General features: G+C 44.6%; 2 protein-coding genes and 1 non-coding gene across 14 annotated transcripts in view; all 3 read right to left on the reverse strand.

The window, feature by feature from the left end:
• Nucleotides 1-21,062, reverse strand: part of utrn (utrophin) — an 85,152-nt gene extending 64,090 nt beyond the window's left edge. For 6 of the 12 annotated variants that reach the window (XM_061270590.1, XM_061270587.1, XM_061270588.1 and 3 more), the window contains exons 1-36: nucleotides 17,636-17,792; nucleotides 14,193-14,254; nucleotides 14,014-14,106; nucleotides 13,526-13,603; nucleotides 13,178-13,270; nucleotides 12,947-13,119; nucleotides 12,072-12,187; nucleotides 11,819-11,985; nucleotides 10,409-10,630; nucleotides 10,097-10,278; nucleotides 9,719-9,869; nucleotides 9,519-9,638; nucleotides 9,295-9,396; nucleotides 9,115-9,222; nucleotides 8,855-9,034; nucleotides 8,624-8,781; nucleotides 8,433-8,550; nucleotides 8,271-8,358; nucleotides 7,943-8,187; nucleotides 7,705-7,864; nucleotides 7,127-7,245; nucleotides 6,323-6,460; nucleotides 6,104-6,217; nucleotides 5,823-5,978; nucleotides 5,578-5,748; nucleotides 4,925-5,125; nucleotides 4,723-4,857; nucleotides 4,151-4,300; nucleotides 3,914-4,075; nucleotides 2,046-2,177; nucleotides 1,741-1,914; nucleotides 1,491-1,646; nucleotides 1,159-1,329; nucleotides 482-661; nucleotides 263-391; nucleotides 28-198 (exon numbers count right to left, since the gene is read on the reverse strand). In XM_061270590.1, coding sequence (XP_061126574.1) covers nucleotides 28-198; nucleotides 263-391; nucleotides 482-661; nucleotides 1,159-1,329; nucleotides 1,491-1,646; nucleotides 1,741-1,914; nucleotides 2,046-2,177; nucleotides 3,914-4,075; nucleotides 4,151-4,300; nucleotides 4,723-4,857; nucleotides 4,925-5,125; nucleotides 5,578-5,748; nucleotides 5,823-5,978; nucleotides 6,104-6,217; nucleotides 6,323-6,460; nucleotides 7,127-7,245; nucleotides 7,705-7,864; nucleotides 7,943-8,187; nucleotides 8,271-8,358; nucleotides 8,433-8,550; nucleotides 8,624-8,781; nucleotides 8,855-9,034; nucleotides 9,115-9,222; nucleotides 9,295-9,396; nucleotides 9,519-9,638; nucleotides 9,719-9,869; nucleotides 10,097-10,278; nucleotides 10,409-10,630; nucleotides 11,819-11,985; nucleotides 12,072-12,187; nucleotides 12,947-13,119; nucleotides 13,178-13,270; nucleotides 13,526-13,603; nucleotides 14,014-14,106; nucleotides 14,193-14,254; nucleotides 17,636-17,717 — 5,157 coding nt within the window. In that variant the 5' untranslated portion in view covers nucleotides 17,718-17,792. Of the gene's footprint in view, nucleotides 1-27; nucleotides 199-262; nucleotides 392-481; nucleotides 662-1,158; nucleotides 1,330-1,490; nucleotides 1,647-1,740; nucleotides 1,915-2,045; nucleotides 2,178-3,913; nucleotides 4,076-4,150; nucleotides 4,301-4,722; nucleotides 4,858-4,924; nucleotides 5,126-5,577; nucleotides 5,749-5,822; nucleotides 5,979-6,103; nucleotides 6,218-6,322; nucleotides 6,461-7,126; nucleotides 7,246-7,704; nucleotides 7,865-7,942; nucleotides 8,188-8,270; nucleotides 8,359-8,432; nucleotides 8,551-8,623; nucleotides 8,782-8,854; nucleotides 9,035-9,114; nucleotides 9,223-9,294; nucleotides 9,397-9,518; nucleotides 9,639-9,718; nucleotides 9,870-10,096; nucleotides 10,279-10,408; nucleotides 10,631-11,818; nucleotides 11,986-12,071; nucleotides 12,188-12,946; nucleotides 13,120-13,177; nucleotides 13,271-13,525; nucleotides 13,604-14,013; nucleotides 14,107-14,192; nucleotides 14,255-17,635; nucleotides 17,794-19,401; nucleotides 19,530-20,563 lie in introns of those variants that run through there. The other 6 variants (XM_061270592.1, XM_061270591.1, XM_061270593.1 and 3 more) reach the window with 3 other exon arrangements.
• A 351-nt stretch (nucleotides 21,063-21,413) lies between these two features.
• clec11a (C-type lectin domain containing 11A) lies at nucleotides 21,414-24,076 on the reverse strand. Its single transcript, XM_061270598.1, has 6 exons — nucleotides 24,007-24,076; nucleotides 23,769-23,872; nucleotides 23,318-23,432; nucleotides 23,115-23,222; nucleotides 22,951-23,034; nucleotides 21,414-22,662 (listed from the first exon to the last, which is right to left on the reverse strand). Exons 1-6 carry the CDS (start codon nucleotides 24,017-24,019, stop codon nucleotides 22,250-22,252), a joined length of 837 nt encoding a protein of 278 aa, XP_061126582.1. The 5' UTR covers nucleotides 24,020-24,076; the 3' UTR covers nucleotides 21,414-22,249.
• A 1,608-nt stretch (nucleotides 24,077-25,684) lies between these two features.
• Nucleotides 25,685-25,767, reverse strand: trnal-uaa (transfer RNA leucine (anticodon UAA)). Its single transcript has one exon. It is a non-coding gene; the product is annotated as a tRNA-Leu (tRNA).
• Nucleotides 25,768-26,068: the final 301 nt, after the last annotated feature.

A 26,068-nucleotide genomic window follows, 5' to 3' on the forward strand; every position in this document is an offset into this window, starting at 1 on the left:
AAATCAGGATTTTTGATTTTCTTTTACCTGAGCGGTTTTGATGTGCTGTGAGACTTTGTCGAAGTTGCAGTTGAGCTCGGCCAGTTTGGGCTCCACGACATCTCGGCAGGCGGTCCCGCGGCTGGTCATCAGGATGACGGCCTGGTCCCTGACGTTGTCCACGCGCATTCCCACGTCCTCCAATTCCTCCAGCATGTTCTGAGCATGATGGTTGGACGTCGTTTGCGCACACCAAAATTGTGCACATTGAAAATGATTTTACCTTGACCACCTTCTCCCGCTCGGCCGGCTCCAGCCGCTCTGTCTCATCCAAGTGGATCTGCGTCTGGTAGAGCCACGTGCTGATGTGGGCCAGGTTTTCGTCGAAGATTTCCACCTCATTCTGGTGGCTCTGTGTCAGCAGATAAGCTTGGTGAAGCAGCATGTGGCTCACGATTTTCTTTTTTTCCTTTCTTTCAAAAATAATTATTGTCACACTGACCAGCACGGCACTGAGCCAGTCCTCGATCAATGTGCGCACTTGGCCCCAGGACTCGTTGAGGCCGCAGAGTTTGTCCTCCAGCTGCGTCTCGCTGCCCTCCACCAGTGCTTGCAGCGCGCCGCTGGTCTCCATCAGACCGGACAGCTCCAGCTGGCGGTGCTCAGACTCCTTCAAAAGGCCCTGGTGATGCCACCAACCGCAGTTTAGAGTAAAGCATGGAAGCAGCGCTCCTAAGCCTCCAACTAGCTTACAGTGCACCCTAACGGCCAAAAGAAGGGCTGCAGTGAAAGAAATTAATTAAATTAATTAATAATTTACCTTATATCAGGGGTCTCAAACTCAAGTCCTCGGGGGCCGCATTCCTACATGTTTTCCAAGTTTCCCTCGTTAAACACACCTGATTCAATTATCAGGCTCCTGCAGAACGTGAGGATGAACTGATCATTTGAATAAGGTGTGTTTAACGAGGGAAACTTGGAAAACATGTAGGAATGCGGCCCCCGAGGACTAGAGTTTGAGACCCCTGTCTTATATGATATGACCTTTTTTTTTGCTTTTTATATATTCTCTTAAAAAATAATTTCTGGATATATGACAAGTGAAAATAATACTTTCTGAATAAAACTCAATACATAAAATAAAAGAGGTTTTAATAATTAGTATGAGCATGTTCTCACGTTGGCCCAGCCAATCTCTGCATCGATGTCTGCCGGCATGTCTCCGCTGCTGTTCTTCTGCTGGAGCGCAGCCTCGCTGGTGGTCAGCCACTCCTGCAGGGCGGCGCTCTCCTTGTGGAACTTCTGCGACAGGGACAAGGCTTTTTCTAAGTCCTGCTTGCCCTCTGTTACCTACAAAGAAAAATAGAACGCACATTAGACTACAGGTTACAGTCATCGTTGGTGCCACTACAACGTCTGTTAGATGATTTAGCATTTCATAGCATTAAGCTATTTTTTTTTAATGGACATTGTGGGTTTTCGCCTATTGGTATGGGTTCGCTGTACTGTACCTGCGCCCCCAGGTTGTTGTAAAGCAGCTTGAGGGCAGTCAGCTGCTCGTCCATGGCTTTGGGGTTCTCCGTCTGCTGTTTCTGCACAATCTGCCGACCTGTTTTTATCACTGTCTCCACCTCAAGTTTCACCTCACTCAGCAGCTTGTACAGTGTCTGCACAGCCATGAGAAAGGGGACAAAAGTCAGAGATAACCTGCACAATTTGTCAGGGTCCCCACTGGATGAATATAAAGAATTCCTGTCTCACCATGCAGGCATTGAGGTGGGGCTGGATCTTCTCCGGATCCAAATTCCGGACATCTAGAACGTGGAGCTCAGCTTTGGCGCCATCCAGAACCCTCTTGCAGTCTAACATGCGCTGCTCAAAGTTAGCAGGCTTCTGGAACAGCTGGTACTTTGTGGAAATCTCACGTAGTTTCCTCTGCATTATAACAAAATAATAAGCAAGATTTTTAATTTTACATTTTAAATTGCTAAAGAATAAAAGCAACTAAGATGTTGACATGCAGTGCCAAGAAGACACCAGGAGCTCAGCTTTGGCGTCACTGTTACCTGAAGCTGATCCACCATGGTGCCACCTTTGGCCGATTTGCCATCGACGACCGGTGGTGGCAAGTTGGCCACGTTGCTCTTCCGCATCTCCTGCACTGTCACTTCGTGAGTTGCAATCTCGGCACCGATATTCTTTTTAAAAACAAATCAAATTCGAAGCAGTCCAAATTCAAGACTGACCGTTTTTTTCTATGTAAAATGCGCCCCCATGTATAATACGCACCCTAAAAATGGCATGTCGATGCTGGAAATAAGCCTGTACCCATGTATAATACGCACCAAAATCTTGACTCCTACTTAAGTCCGTAAACGTAAAATTATTTCAGAAAAAATATCATCTTTTGGAACAACCGGATGTTATTCTGCCGGTCAGTATCACTGCGCATGCGCTAGCAAACTCGATAGCGAAGAAATGTCATGACTGCATTTTACCGCGGCACCATTGAGAGCGTCCTCTCCAGCTGTATTGCTGTTTGGGGTGGCGGCTGCACTGACTACAACTTGAAGGCCCTGCAGCGCATTGTGAACACGGCTCCCGCACCACCAGACTCTCAAACAGCTTCATACTCCAGGCTGTTAGGATCCTGAACTCGCTCCCCCGTTCTGCGTAGCGTCCTGTACTTTTACTGTCTGAACTGTCTGTATGCAGACTGGCTCTTATTATTTATTATTTATTATTACTCTTATTATTTATTGTTTGTGCCTTTTTGTTTATGATGTTTTTTACTTTTGCGCTATGCTTGCTGGCTCCGTTATTTATTGTGTTATCTGTTTATTTATTATTTATTCATCACTCTTACTATTGATTGTTTGAATTTTTGCCTTCTTGTTTTTATATTGTGTCGCGTACATGTATGTCTATCGTGTTATGTGTCTCGTCACCGTGGGATAGAGAAAAACGTAATTTCGGTCTCTTTGTGTGTTGTGACATGTGGAGAGATTGACAATAAAGCTGACTTTGACTTTTGACTTTGGTAAGATTGCTGGTGCTTCGCTCCCCTCCTTGAAGGACATTTACACCTCCCATCTCACCCGCAAGGCGACCACGATTGTGAGTGATGTGAGTCACCCCGCTCACTCCTTGTTCGAGCTTCTGCCCTCTGGAAAGAGGTACAGAAGCCTGCGCTCCCGCACCACCAGACTCTCAAACAGCTTCATACTCCAGGCTCTTAGGATCCTGAACTCGCTCCCCCGTTCTGCGTAGCGTCCTGTACTTTTACTGTCTGTACTGTCTGTATGCACACTGGCTCTTATTTGTTGTGTTATCTGTTTATTTATTATTTATTATTACTCTTATTATTTATTGTTTGTGCCTTTTTGTTTATGATGTTTTTTACTTTTGCGCTATGCTTGCTGGCTCCGTTTTGCTCCTCTTATTTATTGTGTTATCTGTTTATTTATTATTTATTCATCACTCTTACTATTGATTGTTTGAATTTTTGCCTTCTTGTTTTTATATTGTGTCGCGTACTTGTATGTCTATCGTGTTACGTGTCTCGTCACCGTGGGATAGAGAAAAACGTAATTTTGGTCTCTTTGTGTGTTGTGACATGTGGAGAGATTGACAATAAAGCTGACTTTGACTTTGACTATTGACTTTGATGTTTCGGATTTGTGTAGGGTACATTGTGACAGCAAACGAGCTGGTGATCGAGAGAGCGTCTGATACGAGAGCATTGTGTTCGTATGGAGCGTGTTTGAAGTGAACAGCAGAGAAGGAAGCGCATCTGTAATGGCGATTAAAAAAAAAAAAAAAAAATCTTTTTTGGTACCCATGTATAATGCACACCCCAGATTTTAGGACAATAAATTTGTTAAATTTCGCGCATTATACATGGAAAAAAACGGTACTTCTACTGTGATGTTACCTGCGCCTCCTGCGGAAGCTGGAAGGCGTCAATGCGGTCGGTCAGGTAGGACGTGAGCGTGTGGTCCAGTTGAAAAAGTGACTCCTGGAGGGCTTGGAGAGCCTCTTCGTTCTCCTTCAGCGTCGCGAGTTGCTGCTCCAGGCCCGTCTGCCTTTTGACAGCCTGCAAACCGGAGGTCAAGAGTTCATTCAAATTTGGCTTCTTTTGGTAGAAAGTTGAGGTTAACAAAAAGCTCACCTGATGGTTGAGTTGCTCATAGCGTGAATTAAACGCCTCGAGTTTCTCCCCGATGAGCTCATCCAGGATGCCGCCATCAATCAGCGTCTGACCAAGCTCTCGGATCTGTGTGCGGTTGTCCGCCGGATGACGGAGGACAGTCTCCAAGCCCTTGCGAGCGATTGGACGAGCAAGTCGAGAGAGTGAGAAACACGCCAACGACATCAAGCAATGTTGAGAACAATAAGAACCGAAAAAAAGAATGATCAGCGTTTATATAAGTGAGATTCTTCAATGGATTGTTTTTTTTGTCTTCAAGAATCTTCATTATCTTTTGGAACAATGACTCAGCACAGGGTGAAGCACAGTGTGACACTAAGTGACTTTGACAGTGATGCTGCAGGCAGGCAACAGATATAGCAACCAGCCAAACACAGGCTGGGAGCTCGACACTCCACGAGAGCACAAAGACAAAGGTCTTGGGACACTCTTACTGGGACATTGTGGACAGTTCTCGTCATTAAAGCGTTTTTGGATCAAGCAACAGACAGTTTTATTGAGACGGTGCGAATGCGTCCGCCAGATGTTTGTACCTCGAGTGCTTCGTGGACCACCTCGGTGCTGTCTGGTAGACTCTCCGTGGCTTGGAGTTTCTCCTCCACGGTGTCGAGCCAGCCTTGCTCAATGTCCAAGAAGTGGAGCAGCTCTATCCAACATGACCACACCTCCTGCATGACATGCGACATTATACGGACTGTTTCAACGATGCCCAAGCAGATTGGCGGGCAGGTTCACCTCCAGGGTGTGGCACTTGCTCTTGAGGCGGTCGCAGAGCTTCTGGTAGTTCGCCAGAACGCCCTCCAGTTGTGTTGTCAGCCCTTGCCTGCCGCTTTCTCCGCCACCACCCGGGGGTGCCGTCCTGGACACCAACATGTTGATGCTGTCCTTCAGAATCTTTACTTTCACCTCCTTCTGTAGCACATCCTCTTTAGCCCTCTGTTAACACATGGGAGTCACAGCTTGATTATCTTCTTTTTTTTTTTTTGCTGCTGCAACAGTTGTAAACAGGTTTACACTAAAATGCTAATTTCGCCGGCCTGTATATGGCATTTCACATTGTGTTAGTTAAAGTCCCAAAGTCCCAATGGTCATTGTCACACACACATCTGGGTGTCGTGAAATATATGGGAGAGGGGAGCAGTGAGCAGCAGCAGTGCGGCGCTCAGGAATCATTTGGTGATCTAAACCCCCAATTCCAACCCTTAATGCTGAGTGCCAAGCAGGGAGGCAATGGGTCCCATTTTTATAGTCTTTGGTATGACCCGGCCGGGGTTTGAACCCACAACCTTCCAGTCTCAGGGAGGACACTCTACCACTTCTATTTTCGTAAAACAAAAAGGTTTGAGTGAAAATGGTGTGTTCCCGGTTCAGTGTCGCCACCCCTTCACCTTCATCTCATCCAGCGCCGTCTCGAGCTCCTCCGGACTCTTATACTCAAAGTCCCTCATTAGGAACTCCTCGTCCACTTGAGTCATCCACTCCTGCATCTCCGCCAAGTCTTTCTTCAGGTTCACCTGTTTCTCCTTACTCTCTAACAAACGATCCTGCTGGCTCAGCAACTGCAAAATAGGTTGAAATTTGAAAAGAAAAAAAAAAAATGTAAATCTCCATTTCTAACGAATAATAACCTTACCTGTTTCGAAAGCAATTCAAATCGACCTCGGTACTCTGCCGGCGTTTGCTGCTCCCACTTGGCCAGCCCCGGTATCGCGGCCGCATGCACGGCGCTCACATTCTCGTCCATCAGCTTCAATGCACCTTGCACCGACTCCATCTCGCTCACATACTCCTGCATCAAAGTTGACCTTTTTTCACATTGTTTTGTTTTTTAACTCTCCAGTATTTTTTTAATTGCGATGTGGGACAAGTGATATAAATCGTGTCCGTTGAGGGTAACAAATGGATTCATCTGACCTTGCAGTGACTCAATTCTTCTTGTAAACTGCGTGCGGCACTCGAGCTCGTCGCATCTCGGGACAAAAGCTCCTGAACCGCCTCCAACCAACTTTCCACCTCCGTTATCCTCACCTGAAGGCAACATCACCAAATTATTCTACTTCAGTAGAGCTTTGTCATGGCTTCAGGTGGGTCTGGAACCCAGATCATAATCATAAACAAGATGATCTAATCTACCTGATTGTCCTTCATGCTTCCCAGAATGCACTTGAGTGTTGCCAACTCCTCACGGGCCTTGGTGGACAGCTGAGCCCATCGTTGCTGTTCTGCAGGATGGGAGGCTTGCTGCATTTGTTCAATATCCAGACACAAACCCTTGAGAGGCAAAACAAAAATATATATATATTTTTAATTGTTGAAAATAAATTAGAAATTAATTTAAATTAATTTAAATTGTTCATTTAAGAGCACATTGACTGGCTGCAAACAACCTATTTCACAAATAGTATATAGTTCCTTGATTTCAGTTACGCCAACTATTTGTTTACGATTTTTATCTGCCTTAATGATCGTTTCACGAGACTCGATATTGTCATGTTCCCTTGACACTGAAATGCGTGTTGCATATCAGGGCACGGTGCCCAGAATGTGACCCGACCGCCGCCATAACAAGAGCTCAGACTGAGCTGCATTCCAGCACAGGATAAAAAGGACGAAGAGGGGGATAAAAAAAAAAAGTGAGATTGCTAACAAAAGTGGCAAAAGGGAAGCTGCGATAAAAAAAAAAAAGATTTGATATCTGTTTCCAAAAGTAGTCCAGCAAATGAATACCCAAGTACAAATACCTGACACTTAAATAGAGTCAAACTACTGACGCCAACAAACATGTACAAACATGCGTCCCTTGATCCAAGGGTCCGATATTGTGCAGAATGAAGCGAGGGGCTGAAAAAGGCAGTTGAGGGGGGTTGGAAATTATGATGTCATGGATGGATAAACATACTGTGCACACACCGAACACAAAAAAACTTCTTGGTTCACCTGCGCTCGCTGCACCGCCGCCTCGGTGGTGGCAACGTCGCTGACTCCTCGTCTGAGTGCGGTCAGCCTGGCCTCCAGCCCCTTCACCAGAAGAGATCGAGCCTGGATGGCCTCCAGAACTACAAATTGGATCAACGCGTTAACGTGACATTCCTGCTTTTCCACCACTAGTGGGCAGCGAGATGTTTTGAGTCGTGTGCACGTGTTGTGGCGTTTCCCAGCCTGTTTTATGTTTGACAGCTTGTATATTTAACACAGCCCATCATTACGCTGCTAAGGAAACAACATGAAACACAATCCCACGACATTCCTTCTACTCATTTTTCTTTGCAACTTGTCTTCATTAGCAGTTGATTTACATACAGTAAGTATGTCATGGGGAGTATTCATGAGGAGATTTTCTGTGGCTTTTATCCCACTTTTATCCAGAAGAAGGCAAAGAATACAAGCACACACCTGGGCCCGAGGTCTCCAGGTCTCATGTTACAAAAGTCATTGTAGTGGAGAGCATGGCTTTCTTTCTTTTGTTCATTTAATTTTGGTAAGTTCCTGTCAGGCAAAGTGTGATTTGGACTTACCTTGGCTGGCCTCCTGCTGTTTGGTTTTTAGTCGCTCTAAGGTGGAGGCGTGATGGGCTGACACCACCGCAGTGTTGTCTTTTAAAGGAGGCAGCGACTCCACATCTGCACAAATCTGGTCCAACTGTGTACTCAATGCACTGAGGGGGACCAGTCGAGACTAAAGGGACACGGACCATAAAACATGGATTCCGTTTTTGTTTTTTGTTTATATTCCCCCCCCATGAGATTGCTGTACCTGACATTCTTCACTCAGGTTCCGGAGTTGGTCACTGTCACACTTTTCTACTGCACAAGTGGTGTCCAGCCATCCATCAAGTTCATCCAAGACTCGATCCAGTTTGCCGAGCTCGGCCGACAGCGCCGTCAACCGAGTCTGGCCATCAACTCTGTCGCGAGCCGCCTGCAGCTCCCCCGCGCAGGCGTCCAATTCGGTCTGGATCAGATCGATGTCGGCCCGCACGGAGTCCATATGCAGGCCCTCTGAAGGCACACAAGAAAAAGTTTTATAGAAATGAAGATATAGAAAATTTGAAAAGATCAAATAAAATGAAATCATGACGAACCTCTCCCCAATTGCTCCATCAAGCCTCGACCTTCCTGGATGACTCCAGCGACGGCAGGCTCCTTCGCTTTGAATTCCATCTTGTGGGCCTTGAAAGTCCAAAGCTCATGTTTAACCGGCGCATTGCATCTTGTCACTTTCTTATCTTGCGGCCTCATCCAACCTTGAGCTTTTTCCGTAGCTCCTGGGGATCGCTTGTTGGTTGAGTGGCGGCTATCGCTTGAGCGGACGCCTTCCACTTTTTGATCCAGCCCAGATGGTCGGACAGTTTTATTTCAAATCTGCAAAGTGAGAAGATGACAAGTAAGTGCGCTGTGAAGGCTAATTTCAAAATAAAAGCCGAGCCGTGCTTACCCCCTCCTGACTTCCATGTCCACCAATCGTTTCTTGGGAGGGGCGGGAGGGGCCAGCTCCTGGTCGGTGGTTGAATCGCCGGCAGCCATGGCGACTGTCGTCATGACGACACGCTCATCCACCGGAGTCATCTCAGCGTCAGTCATGGCTTCCATTACCTTGGGAAAGAGTGACTCCGTGAATAAGAAAGAGCCGAAGACAAATGAAGCATTAATTAACAATATAAAAGACCTGGAAGGAGCAGTCCTCCAGCCTCTGCACCAGGTTGTCCCATCGATGGGCCAAATCTTCAGTGTCCGCCTCGATAGCAGATACGGCCTCGCCGTTCCGTATTAACGACATCACATCCCGGCCAGCGTCAGAAAGTTGGTCGAGGGTCCTCCTCTTCTTTTCCATGTCCCCCTTAAGAATCTAAACATGTTCATAACATGGCAGTTAAAATTGAAAGCTGGGTAGGTGAGCTCCAATTCAAGCTCCCACTTTTTACTTACAGCTAATTGGCGCACTTTTGCATTAATTTCACTTGCGTCCTTAAAAGTGCTCCGCTGCACTTCACACAAGACCTCTTCCCTTTCTTCCAACCATGCTCGGAATAAATTCTGCAGATGTGAAAGCAGCAATGGCTTTTAGAAAACACATTATTAAATAGAGATTGAATAAGGACGTTCTACCTGATCTGACACGAGTTGCTGCCACACGACAAAGACTTCCTGCAGCTTGTGCCACCTCTCCTCTGTCCAGCGACAAACGGCTGCCCAGCGTTCACCCAAAGACTAAATGAAAAAATCTTAAATTATAAATAATCGGAGGAAAAAATGGCCTCATATTGTGCCTCTAATCTGATTTTTAAAGAAACCACCGCGCCTGAGGAAAAACAACCAATAAGGTAATTTACTTGAAGCTGCTCCTCCAGGGCAGCGGTGGCGCTCTCGCCGCTGTTCTCGTCCACCACAACCACCATGTGCGTGAGGGAGTTGACCTTCACCTGCTCTGCCTCCAGGTCATTCTGAAGCTCCTTTGACAACCAAAAATGTGTCATTCACTTCCAACAGAGATTTTCCCCTCTTTCCCCTTAAAAAAAATAAGTCTCTTTACTTTATGTTGTCCGATTCGTTCTTTATACTCCTTCATGTCTTTTGCCGGTGACTCCGTCTCGATCTTTCTGATGCGGTCTTCTGTCCGACTCAGCCAATCGGAAAGCTGCTGGAGCTGCTGCTGCTGGAGTTCCATTAGGACTTCGTGGAGCCTAGAAGAGAAAGGTGGTCTTTGAAACATTTGACACATTGATAAGGGATTGACTGGCACAAGCCTCGGGGAGGGGGGGTGGGGGGCTTATCAGTTGTCAGGTTCACATAGCTTGCAGCCTTGCACATTCCTCACAGTTGAAAGACATAAACATCTCAGACTTTTGACCTCAATCCCGCGGCGTATGTCCGCCAATCGTTAAAACGGCTTCAAAAGGTAAATCTTTACCTGGCTTGGCGGTCCATGCTGGCCACGCGTAGGCTCTCCCAGCGGGAATTCAGCAGGCTCATCTGCTCCCGTATTTCATTCTCCACCTCTTCTGACAGGCTGCCCTGGGCGATCAGTTGATTGCCGGCTTGTAGCACATTGCCCACGCTGCTCTGGTGAGCCGTCAGCTCCATCATGAAGGCCTTACAAAAAACGGTCACAATTTTCCAGGGAAATTAGGAGAAGCCATTTTGTGAGGGGTTGCAAAAATTACAGACTCAGGGCAAATTGTTATTTCAGACCATTCTATTTCATTTTTTTGCCTCCTTTCACCTCGTGCGTATGAAACTGCTCTTTGACGCCCTCCACGTCGTCCATCACCTCGTCCTGGATCTGCAGGGCGTCCTCGGCTGACAGGAGCCAAGTCAGGACCTCCTCCAGGGTGGTCTGGTAGGTATCCAAGTCGGCTTCCAGCACACTGCCCTCCATCTTCCCTTCGAGCTGCGTCAGGGGGTTGGGGGTCTCTGGCTGGGAGCTTCTGCCAGTGTCCCTTAGCTACATATCCAAAAAAACACAACAGATATTTGACTATGAGCATTCAAATGCTAACAGCTGGATTAAGCTCAGGTCGATCTGTCAAATCTGCAAATTTATTTGAAATACTTTTATCATTATTATTACGTACATATGTATTATTATTATATTTAATAATATTAGTTAAGACTATATTTGTGTTTAGCTGGCAATTCCTCGACATTGCTTGTGCACAAAAGGTCTTGTAATATTATTTTTAAAAAATTGACTGTCTATGAGCATTCAAATGCTAACAGCTGGATTAAGCTCAGGTCGATCTGTCAAATCTGCAAATTTATTTGAAATACTTTTATCACTATTATTACGTACATATGTATTATTATTATCTTTAATAATATTAGTTAAGACTATATTGGTGTTTAGCTGGCAATTCCTCGACATTGCTTGTGCACAAAAGGTCTTGTAATATTATTTTTTAAAAAGCTGACTTTTTGTTTGCTTTGTCTTTTGCATTTGGTAATGTCTCATCAACCGCCGCCGAGTTTTAAAATAGAAGCATCGATTAAAGGAGGGAGAAGCGACTGCTCTGAGGCATGCGGAGAGACCTGCCCTGCAGTTGGACTAAGAAGTATGCGAGCCTATTATGGAATGCCGGGAGGTGGCTCCAGACTTGCAGGGCAGGTCAAGCCGCAATCGGTCCAGCAATTATTATGGTTGTCAAAAGTGCGAATTTGACACATCAGACATGAAGAAAGAAACTTGTTCATATTTAGATGAGCGTGCTTCCAAAATGTCCCCAATTAGTTGAAGTCCTTTGCATGCAGTCACAAGGCAATACTTCAAAGATTGAAATGAGGGGTGGGCAACATTCCAAACAAAGAACCTCTATTCTGTCCTCCCGCATGGTCACAAAAGCAGCATGACGCATCACTTCCTGTGACGGGGGGAAGCATGCCAGGAAAATACCCCCCCTTCCAAACACACACCAATCAGATGCAATGAAAGTTTTCCAGCACTCCTTCCAGGTTGTGAAGTGTGAGGCCAGAAGCAATAAATAAAATTTACGAGGTGCTTTTGGGATGTTCTGACAACACCGCAGATGTGATGATGTGATTATGGTGGGGGAACGCCCGCACCCACGCAAAACTCAACAGCGTGACCTCGACACTTTACTGTGTAGAAGTATCAAAACAACCCGTCGAGAGTCACCTGCGCGCCGAGGCCCGCCCCCGAATCCTCGGCCTCCGCTTTGAATCTGCGCGGCAGCGTCTCCACTTCTCGGACGGCCTCCATGCTGATGTCTTTGGGCAGCGCGGCAAACAGCGACGTCACATACAGGAGAATGGACTTCTTATCTGGCAGCTGAACCGCCACATCTGGAAAAGATAGGATGACACCATGAGAAGATGTCGTGAAATTTTGGGTGTAAATTTTATGCTACAGTTCGCAAGGGCCACCTCACCTTCGGGATCCAGTAGCCTCTCGATAGCCAGCTGGTCTTTGGCTACAGTGAAGGCGTGCTCCAGACGCTCAACGGGCCTCATTCGGACCACACCCTCCCAACTGAATGCATTTGGCCTACAAAAGAAATTGATCACATTTACAATGGACAGCATGAAGAGGAAAGGACTATGAGAAAGGAACGTACGGGATCGGTCATCCGCCTAAACCCTGGCCTGAGTCTAAACCAACACTGACCTTTCTCACAACTCAAAGTCCCAAGAGTGTGTGTGTTCAACAACGAGGGTTACAGAACTGTGAGGGGGAGGGGCTAACGAATACCCCGATGCTCAGCTTACTCGTTTTTTCTTACGTACACACAGAAGGGCAAGCATGCGCAAATACAAACAGGGCAGGTGTAAACAGGGTAAGTCAACATACACACACACAGAAGAGGAGACCCAGCCCCCCACCTACGTCCACTTCTTAAACTCCCCACAGCGGGCATTTTTGCATCTGATGGAAATAATATGCAAACAGACGTTTTTGTCCGTCAGCAAAAGTCTCACTTAACGTCATTTGCTTAAATAAGACTCCTTCTGTTTTTATTCTTTAGTTGCTTTTCGTGCAAAAAATAATTGATGTTTGAACACAAATGGTGCAGCAACACATGTGGGCAGACAAAATAATATAATATATAGACAAATAAAATAAAATGGAAAAATATTCTTTATCCTCTACGAAAAACAAACACTAACTTGCGCTAAAAACTAATTACAGCTATCGGAATTAAAAAAAAAACTAAAGTCAAAACATAGAAAATATAAAATCAAAACTAGCGCAGGATCGAGGTGGATGAAGTTGCCATGACGGCGGCAATTTGGGCAGGCTCCTCACCTGAAGTGGTGCAGGATGCCGTTGAGAGCCAACCCGTCAGCCCAGCTGGTGGTGAAGTTCAGGACGTTGACCTCCGGGTAAGCGCGCGTGGACTGGCGCACCCAGCTGAGCAGGATCTTCTCGCTGTTGTTCTGTTGCAGGTTGGACATGACGTCCTTCATAATGTCTTTCACCTGTACAAATGAGGACGTTTGAAAGTCAGCATTTGTATTTCAAGACGAGTGTGCTCACCTGCCAGTGAAGAATAATGCTCCAGATGAGTCCCAAAGTTAGCTTGTGGTTGCCGTCGACAATGTCAGTCCCACCAATGTTTACCAGATCCACCTGAAAAAGATTAGCAGTGCAAGAAAAAGGAGTTAAAATTATAATGCTGCAGAGGTTTGAGCGAGATCATGTTTGACTTATTTGGCGAGGATCAAGACAGGTCATGTGTTTAGCTTGGTGACACCTCGCTCTACCGCAGCGTCCACCTTTCACCCTGTTTCTGTTTCCAATTAGCCTCATTCTTCCGCTTCGCTAGCATTTCTCGCGCCATGTCCTTATATGTCTCCCACAAAACATTTGGCTCGACGCACTCACGTTATTCTGATGCAGAACTTGAAGCACTTTGTTAACGTTGTTGAGCGCGTGCACTCTGGTGGAACCTCGCTCTTTGGTCTGAAGAATAAGAAACACGGCACAATCAAGGACGATTGATTCCAGTGCCGTACTGCGCCAGTCTTGCAACAATCACACGTACGTTGGGAGGAAATGACACGAAATGGGACATTCAGAAAGAGACAGCGCTCACAAGCAAAGCAGTCGACTGAACAATGTGAGCTTCTACTTGATCAATGCCCTCAATTGGGAATTTATGGAAAGAATGGCGGGTTGAATTGCAAGCAGCTGCAAATCTTTTTAAAAGGCGTTTCGTGACTGACAGAATTGTAGCTTGATTGTTATTCCAGCGCCACAAGATTAAGCGTAGGAAGCGCAGATCCAACGGGTGCTTTCTGCAGCTGCAGGTATCAACTTGGAGATGGAATGGAAGGAGAAAAAAGAGCGGGAAGTTCAGATTGGCAACGGACCAGGACGTGGCCAGTGAGGCCCTCCAGCAGGTCTAGCAGCTTCCCCCCATCCCTCAGATCAGAGAACATGTCCTTGATGGTCATTTTACCCTCCTGCAACACATTCACACCACATCGTATATAAAACAAAATAAATTAAAGCAACAAATGTGTTTTGTCAATGACGGTACAATTGTTACCTTTGAGAACTGTGCATTTATCCACTTGGTGAATGTTTTCTTCTGCACCAAGTCGTGTTCGTCTGTGTGGGGAAAGGAGGGGGGGGGGGGGGGGCTTTTAATACATGAGTGTTAATTATAGTCATTTTTTATATATATATATATATATATATATATATATATATATATATATATAACCACATAGTATGTCACTAATTAATTTCAAGACATAAAAGCTCCAGCCTGAAATAAAAGGGCACATTAAGAGGAGGCTATTAGTGGTGAATAACCACTAATTCTTCAGACTGGAAAAAGCTATTTTGTGTGCTTTTACTTCTGTTTAATTGAATCCTCCCTGTGCAGAAGAAAAAGAAAAAAAAGTCAATTAAGTTGTGCGTGGAGAGCTCTTCACAGAGGGGAAAGAAAAAAGTGTGTATGATTAAGTGCTGCTGTCATGACACACCACCAAGAAGCGAACAAAAGGTCAAAGGTTATGATCACCAGACCCCGCAGTTGTCTGCTTCTTTGTGGCCACTGGCTGGAAAAATAATCATGTGGACGCCACCAATATAAATAGTTAATAATTAGTTAATAAAGCTCCATTTTGCTGATACAAATGTGTTGTACAGTCTCTGCGCTGCCCCGATGGCCAAACAGGAAGTCGAGATTGCATCAAGGCGGCGTAATCCCACTGGTGCATTCCCACGGCTCACTTGGCACACACGCGTCTGCAGTTTACTGGACGTACCCAGCGTTTCCGTTGACACGGCAACTTTTTGGCTGTGCGTGTAACACTAGCGTAATGTTTGCATGTCGATAATTTTGATTTGGGACAAATTGGAGTGACGTCGCCGAAATGACAAAGGACCTTCAACGTCAGGGGTCGGGAACCTAAGGCTCGTGAGCCAGATATGGCTTTTTTGGTGACTGCATCTGGCTCGCGGACAAATCTGACATTTGTTTACACAATTGAAGTCATAAATAATTTTGTTATATTATCAAAGTAAAAACTAGACCTACTGAAATCAAAATGTTAAATTAGCTTTCAAAATATAAAATATGATTTCGTTTGCAATCCATCCCATCTGTTTTCTACCGCTGAAATCAACGGTTGTGTCATATCAGCCAATCCCAGCTGCCCTTCGCTGTACAGAAGGGTGACGCCAGGTCGGACAAAAAAAAGCGTGAATTTTATTGGACAATACGGGGTCGTGAGAGGTCAAATTCGATCCGCTTTATTTAAAATTTCAGCTAGCTAGCTGGTGTGTGCCAGGCAAGCAAGAAAGATGGCGGAGAAAAAAAGATGACGATTACCGAACGTTTCAGAGTGAGTGGACCGAAGAATTTGCATTTGTGGAGAAAGGAGGCTCTGCTACGTGCCTCATATGCAATGACCAAATTGCATCCATGAAACGCTCCAATATCAAGCGCCACTTTGAGACACGACATGCTACATTTGCAACCAAATACCCAGCTGGGGACATCAGAAAGAAACCGTGTGAAGAGCTCCAGAGGAAGGTCCAAGCTAGTCAACAGCAACTCCATGTATGGACCAGACAAGGTGACTTTAATTCAGTTAGTTTTGCTGGCGCATTAGCAATTGTGAGGAACGGAAAGCCATTCACTGATGGCGAGTATTTCAACATTAATGCTTGATGTGGCTAATGAACTTTTTGACGACTTCACGGATAAAGAAAAGATATTCAAAGACATGCCTCTGTCAGCAAGAACAGTTCACGATCGGGCCATTATGACTGATGAGAGCCTCAACGCCTGCATGAAGCTCAACCTCACCGCATATCAACTGGACTACAAAGCCATCAGCAAAACGATGCAGCCCCAGAAGTCTCTCAATAATGGTGAGGGTTTTTTTCTAGGCTTCAATATGAAAACGTTATTAAAAAGAATACATTAGCACACTCAAAAAATTGTTGGTCTTAATTAAAATACATGCATTTAATTGTATTTAATCTATTGTTTTTTTTAAATGGTATGGGTCTCACGGGAAATTTTTTTTTTTAAAAATGGACATTTATGGCTCTGTCCGCCAAAAAGGTTCCCGACCCCTGTTCTACGTTTTTATATTTGTCCTACTACTTGGTTTTAATTTCCAAGATGGAAGATTTCATAACCATACGCAAAACTTCATTGGGACGCCGAAAACGGTCAGCTGAAAAAACACAACACATTTTATATGTGGACAAATCTCATGGCCTCAGGCAGGGGACAGCTGAGGTGGAAACCCAACAAAGTAGACTGGTTTCCACAGCAACGTCACATTGTAAACATGAACGAGCAAACAGTAATTTACAGGGCAGGCCACGCTTCCTAAGTTCACGTGGTTCTACCCGAGTGATTTTCCCTAATGGAGGGTTTTACGAAAATCCTGGCCTCCTCTAACCACACGGTCACATGATCATGTCACGTGACAACCATCCGAGTTGGTCTCCAAGACAGAAAATGATGAACTCTACCTTTGCTTGTTAAGGATGGGAAGAATGCACAGAATCCCCATAATTTTCAAGTGCATTCCACCCTCCACCCCTCCCCTCCAGTGGTCACTTGTCTCAGCTTGTCCCAGCCGAGCCCGGGCCTTGTTGACGCGCTTTTGCTCTCCAAGAGCGAGGAATTTGTTAGGCCAGAACTTTTTATCGTCATCTTCAACGCCGGAGAAGAACACTACAAAGGCAACACGAGTAACACACTGGAGTTACGTTCCTATGGCGTAAAATCTAAATCAGAAGCGAACATACACAGAAAAATCTGTGGACTGGATATAGAGCCTTGTGGGATGCCATCAGACATCAATCCAAAAGAAAATTCGTTCCATAGAGTCTAAGCCTACGTTCTGACATATAATAACATAGCTCAGCCAAAATCGAAAAAATTTCAACATTCCTGCCCTCCTCCTCTGCCTTCTGGTCTTTCTTAGCCAGACAGTGAGGGAAGGACCAGAAGAATGCAGCAGAAGCGGAGCGAGGGAGCAGAGGCACAACAGAGGAGAACAGGACGGAGCAGTCTAAGAGTGGGGGAATCATCATGGTAGGAGGGAGGGGGGCATGAAAACAGATAAAGTCAGTGTTCAAGGCCATCCCAGCGTGCAAGTGGATGGAATGATTTAGATACAAAACAGGCTAGCTTGATCCTAACATTGAAGTCTGCAATAAGAGTCCATGTAGAAAAAAATAATCTCTTCAAAATCCTCCGATATGGTGACTAATAGGCTTTGTTATTTATGCTTGTGAACTTAAATTCAAGTTTAGGCACACGATGCAGGATGTTTATGTTAAGGTGACGCATGATTTTAGCAGGTGCATTGGGTTTCGTGGAGCATCCGACTTGCCAATTTGTGTTTGATTCAAAACATTTTGGAAAACTCGAGCGATTAAGTTAGCCAAGTTCAAGCAGACTCATTTTGGCTCGTCGGGGCACTGATAAGAAAGAGCCTCCGTTTTTGCACTTACCAACAACAAGAGTTCTTTCAGCCTTTTGTTTCCTCTTGGAAAAGTGGCGCTTTCTCCATGATGTCCACTTACTTAAATTCATTTCACAAAGGTAAAGAAACAAGTGGGGAAGATGAAAACAAAGGGGTTAGCGAGAGACGGAAGGACAGTACAATGCAAAAGAGGAAGTAGGAGGTATGAGAGCCCCCCCCCCCCTCCCTCACAATCAGTTGGGGTGCCAGACCGCCTGCAGTGAAAGTGAAATGGAAAGCAAGGGAAGTTAATTTTTCCTGTGTTTTGTATGCTCTCTTCCTTTCCTCGACAGACAGGAAGTAGATGAGGGGAAAAAAAAGATCACACGGCTTAAGTGAGCCGGCGGCCTTCTAAAGAAAGCAACAAGTATGCTCTGCAGCTCCAGCTAAGGAGGACTGAAAGTGGGCAAAGACAGAGGACGAAGAAGCCCAGAGACAAAAAAGGGAATTTCCACTGGACTGATTTAGTCACGCTGCCGTGGAGAGGTTTCCCTAATCTCCATCATTCCATCCTGGAATCAACAGAAGCATAACGATAAAAATAAATAAATAAATTTTAAAAGAAAAAAGAAAAAAAGGCCGGACACATTGGAGAGCTCGCCACACAGCGAGCAGCTAGAATGCATCCAATGACACCATCCACCCGGTTGTCACAAAACTTGACGCCACACCCTCCGTTTGACGACAATGGCGCTCTTCTTCTCAGCCGTTTTGGCTGTTTCACGTCACACCCAAAAAGCGCAAGCAGATGGTCAAATTGCCGGGGATGATTATGAAAGCGCTGATGCACGAATGACACGAGTAAACAAATGTATTGTGGGATTGGGTGACAAGTTGACATACTGGAAATATACAGAGCATACACAAGACCTCAGGGACATTCTGTCAATCAGTAATGTTGGTGTGACTTTCCAAGTGTGTGATTAGCCGGAGCAGGGCTTCACTTCACAGCGCCCGGCGGTAACAACCGTAAATGTTTTCTTAACGGGGCTCGTCTCAGCTGCGAAAACATCCGTTCCACCTGCCTACCCTGCACGCCATTCACAAGGCCACCATGCACTGTAGATTAAAGCCGTTTCCTATGACCAAAACGAATTTGGGGTAATCCCCCTCACACACACATTGTGAGACCTGCAGGATAGTAAAACCTTTCCCATATTTGCTCCATGTGTTTTTTGAGTCTATAGCTACGCTACATGCCAAATACCCCCCCACCCAATATGCCATTAAAGAAAACATTACTTTGGGAGGGGGGGGGAGTGTTGCTAGGAAACCTGAAACTTTGCGAAAGGGGAGCCTTTGTGGTCTGGATACAAATGTAAATTACAAACTGCGACAGCCCAGTGGAATTCTTGGCGTAGAATCAGCGGGGCGGGTAGATAGGATAGGAAAGTAAAACTAGCACAGAGCTAGCCGGTGGTAACTTGTTCTCATGGTGGCACAGTAACCGGGAAATTATTCTAAGGATTATCCAAAAAAATATTAAGCTGTAGTTTGGAATGATCTGAGCACTAAGTCTTGGCATGAAGGAATTGACAATAAAGCTGACTCTGACTCTAAAACGGGAGTTCCCTTTTTTTTAATGGCATCTCACTATTCTCAATGGATCACTTTTTGTTACTTTCACTAGTCCTCTCTGACAACTATCTCCTATTACGCCACCAAAGCTGCCCTTGACTACTACGAGACCTTGAAACGTTGTTTTTTTTTTTTAATATTGCTCACTTGTTGGCATTAAAGTGTTCCTGAACCTACCTGATCGTGACTTGATGATGTCACTGAACTCCTCATTGGCTCCGCTCTCCGCAAAGTCACCGGGCGACGCCATGGCTGCAGATAAACCCCAGCGAGCGTGATTTTGATCATCCAAGGCGACGCTGCACCTGTGCAAGTGTCAGTCAAGATTCAATCTTTGTACAAATCACAATTTTAGTTATAAAAATCAAAAACATTTGTGTGTCCAAGGATGTGGCATAATACAAAAGATGTCCAATGACCCGACTTTCTGTCGTTTCATCATCACACTCAGCAGCCTCGGAATGCTCGTGAAGGGAAATACTTGATGTTGCAATAACCTTCTCAACATTTTCATTGTTAGGAACCTACGTCAGATTAGATAACTATTGCTTGATTACATCATGAGTCCAACCATAAAATAGTTGGTTTACCATGAAAGGAGCTTTTAGTTGGGGGATGCAAAACCCAAAAATAGCAGCCAGAGCAGGACCAGCCATGATAAAGTGAACACATGTGGAGAAACCAAAACAGATGAGGGGCTAACACAGGCAATAAATTCATAAATAAGATCAAATTTATTACACATAAAAGTTGACATCCCCTGAGCACTACTTGATGGGTTCTGTCCAAAGCTTTTCTGGATATGCAAACAAACTATTTACAATCAAAACAAAGTAGATACATATATTATAGTGTACTTTATAAAGTAAAACAGTAATGACCAAAATAATTTAGTTTTTGCCACACTTTGGAAACAAATGCAGCCAAAGTTAGGTCACTTTTTCTTTAACATGTTTAAAAAATTAAATTATTAAAATTAATAAATTAAGGTGGGAGAATCCAAAACTGTCATAACATGGAAAAAGGGTGTGCACCAAGAGTATTTATAGTGTTTCTCTCCCATGAATTCAATTGGGCATATCTTCTGCAGGTGCCAAGAGGGTGTTACCTGTTACCTGGGAACACCTAAAGAATTTTTCTTGCGTGCGTCTATGTGTACTGTCTCTTTAAATCAGTCATTCCAGTTCCTCTTCCATTAGTTTTGACCAAAACAAAATTACAACAAAAAGTAGGACAATCAAAACGTTTGGAAATGACATTACGAAAGTTCGTTTCACTTTTTCTGATTCATGTTTTTAGTGTTTAATGAAGCATGCCGAGCCCAAAAGAGACAACTCACCTCTGCTGTCACCGGGAGGGATTACCGCCTCAAAACAAGTCCAAACCGTCAAAATAGGGCCACGAAGTGACAAGCCCAGTCATGGAAATCTTAAAAGTAGATTACACTTGAGAGGGAATTAAGACATTTTCGACGTAAAAGAAACTCTCTAGTGAAAACAAATTCATCCAAAAACTCCCAAAGTACATCCACGGCGAGTATCCACAAAACTCGAGGAAAAGCCAAAGTTGGACGGCTTTTTTCCCGCGGTAATATCTAGCCGTCGTCGTCTTGAACGTTGGCGACGATTTGCCCTGTGTGGAAATGTGAAATATTTTTGAAATGCGTTAAAAACGGGGAAAATGTGGAGAGAGAGAGTCGCGTCTCACAACTTTGTTCCTGGTCTTGTTTTGTAGCAACCTCTTCTGGCGACACTTATCAAGTTCCATAGTGTGTAAAGGAATAAAAGCGGAAATCCTTTTTTGATTTTTCAAATCAAAGGTTTTCCTGTAAAGTAGGTTTAAAGGGACGATACATTGCTTATTTTCCGTAAATGTCTATTTTACCTTACTTGCCTATGCTTGCTTTTATTTTCAAACAATAATTACTCACAGTGCAGCTAACTCATGAAGCGCCACGGTAAATATTTGTATGTTGAAATATAAAAACAGGAAAAGTGCTGCTCAACAATGGGTGATTTGATGCTTGGACTGCCGCTTTTTCCCCATTTGGCTCACGAAGTTTCCCGACGCCACGATGGAAACATGGTGGCGCGGGGGAAGTCACATGCCACCCAATAATTTGAATAGAAACTAATAATAAACCACTAATCAAAGTAATTGCTTGTTTCTTTGACAGAAAACAAGTTCAATTTTGGAATAGACTTTATTACTCAAGTACTTGTGCAATCAAGACAATTGATGCATTTTGCTATCTTTCTTTCATTTGCACTACAGCATTTGAAAAAACCTACTTCATTAGAATGTGAATTAATTATAGCTCGACGGAGAGAGTATTTCCAGCTTTGTGGATAACCGCAGACTAGTCTGTAAAGCCTCCTTTACCTTCTCGGTTGTCAAGGCGGGCGCCTTTGTGGATTATTCTTGAGTGCAGCTCAGTTACACAAACCAGATGTATCAAATAACACGCTTATGGAATGCTGTCGGAGCATTTATTCAATGATATCCAGTTTAACGCACAGTTTCTGCCATCTAGTGGCACACCACAAAAACGGCGTCCATCTATCAAGCCCAGGCTTTATTTGAATACAATTGTAAAAAAAAAACTTGGTCTTGCGAATGGAGTAATCATAGAGGCAAAAAATCTAAGAAAGGAAACAAAATATATCCTAGTCTGCGGGGGAAAACGACACAAACGCTGGACTGTGGCGGATGTTAAGCATGTGATTCAAACATTCACCACGAGAGAGCGACAAAGCAATTCAAAACATCCGCCCACCATCAATTCACATCGTTAGTCCAGTGTTTTACGTGTACGTGTATTTTTGCCCCGCAGCCAGGGCCATATTACGAACCGGGCCAGTGGGGCCGGCACCGCTGGTAGGCAGCTAACAATAAGAGAAAACCATTGTTGGTATGTTTAATTGTGTAGTTATTTTTTTAGACTAGGCCCATGGAGCTTTCACCTTGGTGACGAATGGCCAATTTGTATCCAGTTTAGGGTTCAAATGAAAAGCGACGATTTCATCTAAAGCACCACCCTGTCCTCAAACTCGCACATGTAGTTCATGGCCCTGTCGCAATAGTGGTCCCACCAGTCGCCGTCATCGGACGCCATGGCCACGCAGTTTTCGCGCTTGCCACCGTCCGGCTGACTGGACAGGAAGTGCCTGCGCCACTGGAAGTAGGAGACGGGCGTGCCGTCGTCAAACATATACACACCCTCGACCGCCAGGTCGTTGACGCCAAGCCACACGGGCCAATTGCCCGACCGCAAGAAAGACTTGACATAGTCGGCGAGGGCCTCCTGCTCGCGGCGGTCTCGAGGCATTGCCATGCGACCTCCGCGTTCCAGGCACTTCCTGGAAGCGCCCGCGTAGTCCTCATAGATGTGGTACACGAGGTAACATTTGTAGCCCACCCGCAGGCCCTTCTGGCAACCTGATTGGCCAAGAACAAACATGGCATCATATTCGCTTCGCCGTTACATTGACCTTGTCTATCTCATTAGCCTCAGTTGGCGTGCCAGGTACATTTAGCCATTAGTTCCTGGAGCCAAAATGTTCCTGGACGGTCCAGCTGGACCTCTCAAAAGTACTAACGCACCTCCCTAGCCGACCGAGTCTTTGTTGTGACCTGATAACTAAATTTCAAAACAGTGGTCCTCAATATGCTCAAGCCAGGGTATCAAAAGATAAAAGCAAGCTAATTGTCTGAAAACAAGCTTACCTTCCAGTCTTCCGGTCTCTTTGCGATTGTCTTTGCTGTGTTGGTAGACTTCTTGGATTTTGTCCTCCATCTCTGCCACCTTGGCTGCCATGTTGGGGATAATGGACAGAGAAAATCAGAAGAACCAAGAAGTGATGCTGGTTAGAATTAGTGTGACTTAGTACCATCCATCCTGGACAGACGCTCGATTAGCTGATCCATGCTGACATCCAGAGTGTAGTGGCCCACGTTGAGCTTGTGAATGGCCTGATCCATCCGGGCCAGTCTGAACACTATGGAAGAAGATGACAAATTAGCATTATGGAGATAATTATAAAATGTTAACAATCTAAAAATCTATTTTTAAAAAATTGGCCTGAGGACGCACAAACATAGTTGTAAGAGGTTTCAAAGTCTGACGCGGCGTTTGTGGGCTCCAATTCTGATGTTGGAAGAATGTCAGGAAGGTCTCCTCTAGAATTTTTGTCATCTGCAAAAGGCAACTGATACACACACACAAAAAGAACATAATATTGACATTATTGCTTTAAAATGATTACAACCCTTGCACACGAGCCTTGCAAGTCTGCCTTTGTTTTGAAAAATCAAATGTAGAACTTTTGCTCAACTCTGGTCAAAAAGGTGTAAACCATTACCAATGCTATTCATCAATGATGTCATCGCTCCTGGGAACGGGTCGAACATTCAGCAAATAGTCCTCCCATCCTTATTTAATGCATTGATTTTCACTACTTTTCAACACATTTTAAACAACAAATGACGGTATAGAAATAACTACATGAGTGTTACAAGATTCAGAAGCTCAATGCAATCCTAACCTGTGTTGGGTGCGGTGTCCTGGCAGGAACGCAGAAGCCCAAAGAAGACAAACACAGCAGAGCGAGCGACCTGGCAACGGGTCCCATTTTCAAGCTCCTCACTTCTGGACGAAGCAAACACAAATTCCCACTTCTCTCTCGCTCTCTCTCTCTATTTCTCTGTCCTGCTTCACGCCTTCCACATGGACATGAGCAGGAATCCTGGAAAAAATGACCTAGAAAAAATTATGTGAATTACCAAATATTGCCATTTGATCACTGCTTGCTGCCTGTAGTCCATTTGCTTCTCTTGTTTTCCTTTAAGGGCGTCACTTGTGAGTTGCCAAACAGGAAAGCCTTTTGTGTTTTCCTGTCCCTATCCCATTTCCAGTCTTTGTGTACAAGGTGCTATTAAAAAAAATCACATTTTAACACTTTGCCATTGATTTTGATAAGCAGATCCATGATAGTACATAAATGTAAATCTTAAGCCTCAATGCATCAAAATTAGGCCTATGTCGACATTTTACAATAATATGTATTATGACTATATAACTTGATTATATTTCACACTGTGCCCTTTAAAATGTGAGTTTGTTCCTTTGCTCTTAGACGTTAAACTGAATATTTGCTCACTGTCAACTCGGAATGATAAAACATTTTTTTAACCTTGTTGCAATTTGCGAATTAACGTCTGGTGGAAGAAGGTAAGCATTCAGGCTTCTGGAGGTTGTTGGCTGCAGTCTGAAGACCGCTCGTTCAGACAGAGGCACCTCAGTTCAGCACACACACACACACGTTCATAATTAATGATGATTTTGATTCAAGCTGATGTTCTCAAAGGAGGCTTGATGACCAGCTGAGTAGCCTAGTGGTAGAGTGTCTGCCCTGAGACTGTAAGGTTGTGGGTTCAAACCCCGGTTGGGTCATACCAAAGACTATAAAAATGGCACCCATTGCCTCCCTGCTTGGCACTCAGCATTAAGGGTTGGAATTGGGGGTTCAGATCACCAAATGATTCCCGAGCGCGGCACCGCTGCTGCTCACTGCTCCCCTCTCCCGCAGGAGACGGATCAAAATCAAATGGGGATGGGTTAAATGCAGAGGACAAATATCACCACACCCAGATGTGTGTGTGACGATCATTGGGACTTTAACTTTTACATTACTGAAACTGTGGAGTGGGAAGCAAGTTGGCCTTCTCACAGATGTTCTGGGTTAGAGTCTCTGCTCGGGCAACTTTTTTTTAATATGTGAAGTTCGAAGTTGAAATTGAGATAAGTTTGATACAACCTTTGTTGGACGGGAGGGCATACCGGAGGAGGGCATTGTGGCAGGCAGCATTGTAGCACCATTAGAATTATTCGAGGGTGCCCTCTAGTGTCGTAACGTTGTCTTTACCTCCCACCCCTCCACCCAAAATAATATCGTCTGTTACAATAATATGAAAATGGGTTAAAGAATATGTTTATCGAAGTGAAAGATAAACGAAGTGTATTTTTTTTCACTTCGATGAATATATTAAACGAAGTGTATTTTTTCTTGTATAGGTTTGTGAAGCCATTTATGAGGTTAGAGCACTACCGGTAGCGAGGACCAATCGCGTTCGCCCGTTTCCTTATCTGACCAATGGCACAGTGCACTCTGGATGCGGAAGTAGAACCAGAATCAGCATCACATTTGTTGCAACGTTACAAAAGATAATATAATTACGTATTACTTTAATATAGTAATTATAATAGCGATCTTTTTGCATAATCATTGCCTGAATAATTATGACTACGACGACCAATGGTGTACGCTGCAGTAAAATTCTGACGCCTATGAACACACGGCTGGCGAGTTATAAAGAGCAATAAAATTGATCGTGATGCTTTATTGCTGCATGCATTTTTATATCAGTTTTGACAAACCAGCAGTGAGATTTTAATCAAAAGTACCAGGAGTGGGGTTCGAACCCACGCGGACATATGTCCATTGGATCTTAAGTCCAACGCCTTAACCACTCGGCCATCCTGGTGCGCAGTGCAATTGCGTATTTTATTTTATTTTATATAAACAGTAGATACACACCAACGGTATTTGGCAGAGCGTTTTTTTCCGATTCAACGTGTTTCACTACCTTACAAAAAAGTAAAATCAAGACGATCTAACCCCTTATTATTCCTATTCTGTGCGTTTGCGTTTATCTAATTTAAGACAGCAGATATGATTGTATCGGGATTTGCGCCACCTTGTGGCTACTTAGCTGGTCACGTGATAAACCATTGAAAAACCAAGTTCCTGCAGATTTGAATAATGCCTCACATTTTCATATACAA

Source organism: Syngnathus typhle, linkage group LG22 (assembly GCF_033458585.1).
Source record: "Syngnathus typhle isolate RoL2023-S1 ecotype Sweden linkage group LG22, RoL_Styp_1.0, whole genome shotgun sequence".
NCBI classification, from domain to species: domain Eukaryota; kingdom Metazoa; phylum Chordata; class Actinopteri; order Syngnathiformes; family Syngnathidae; genus Syngnathus; species Syngnathus typhle.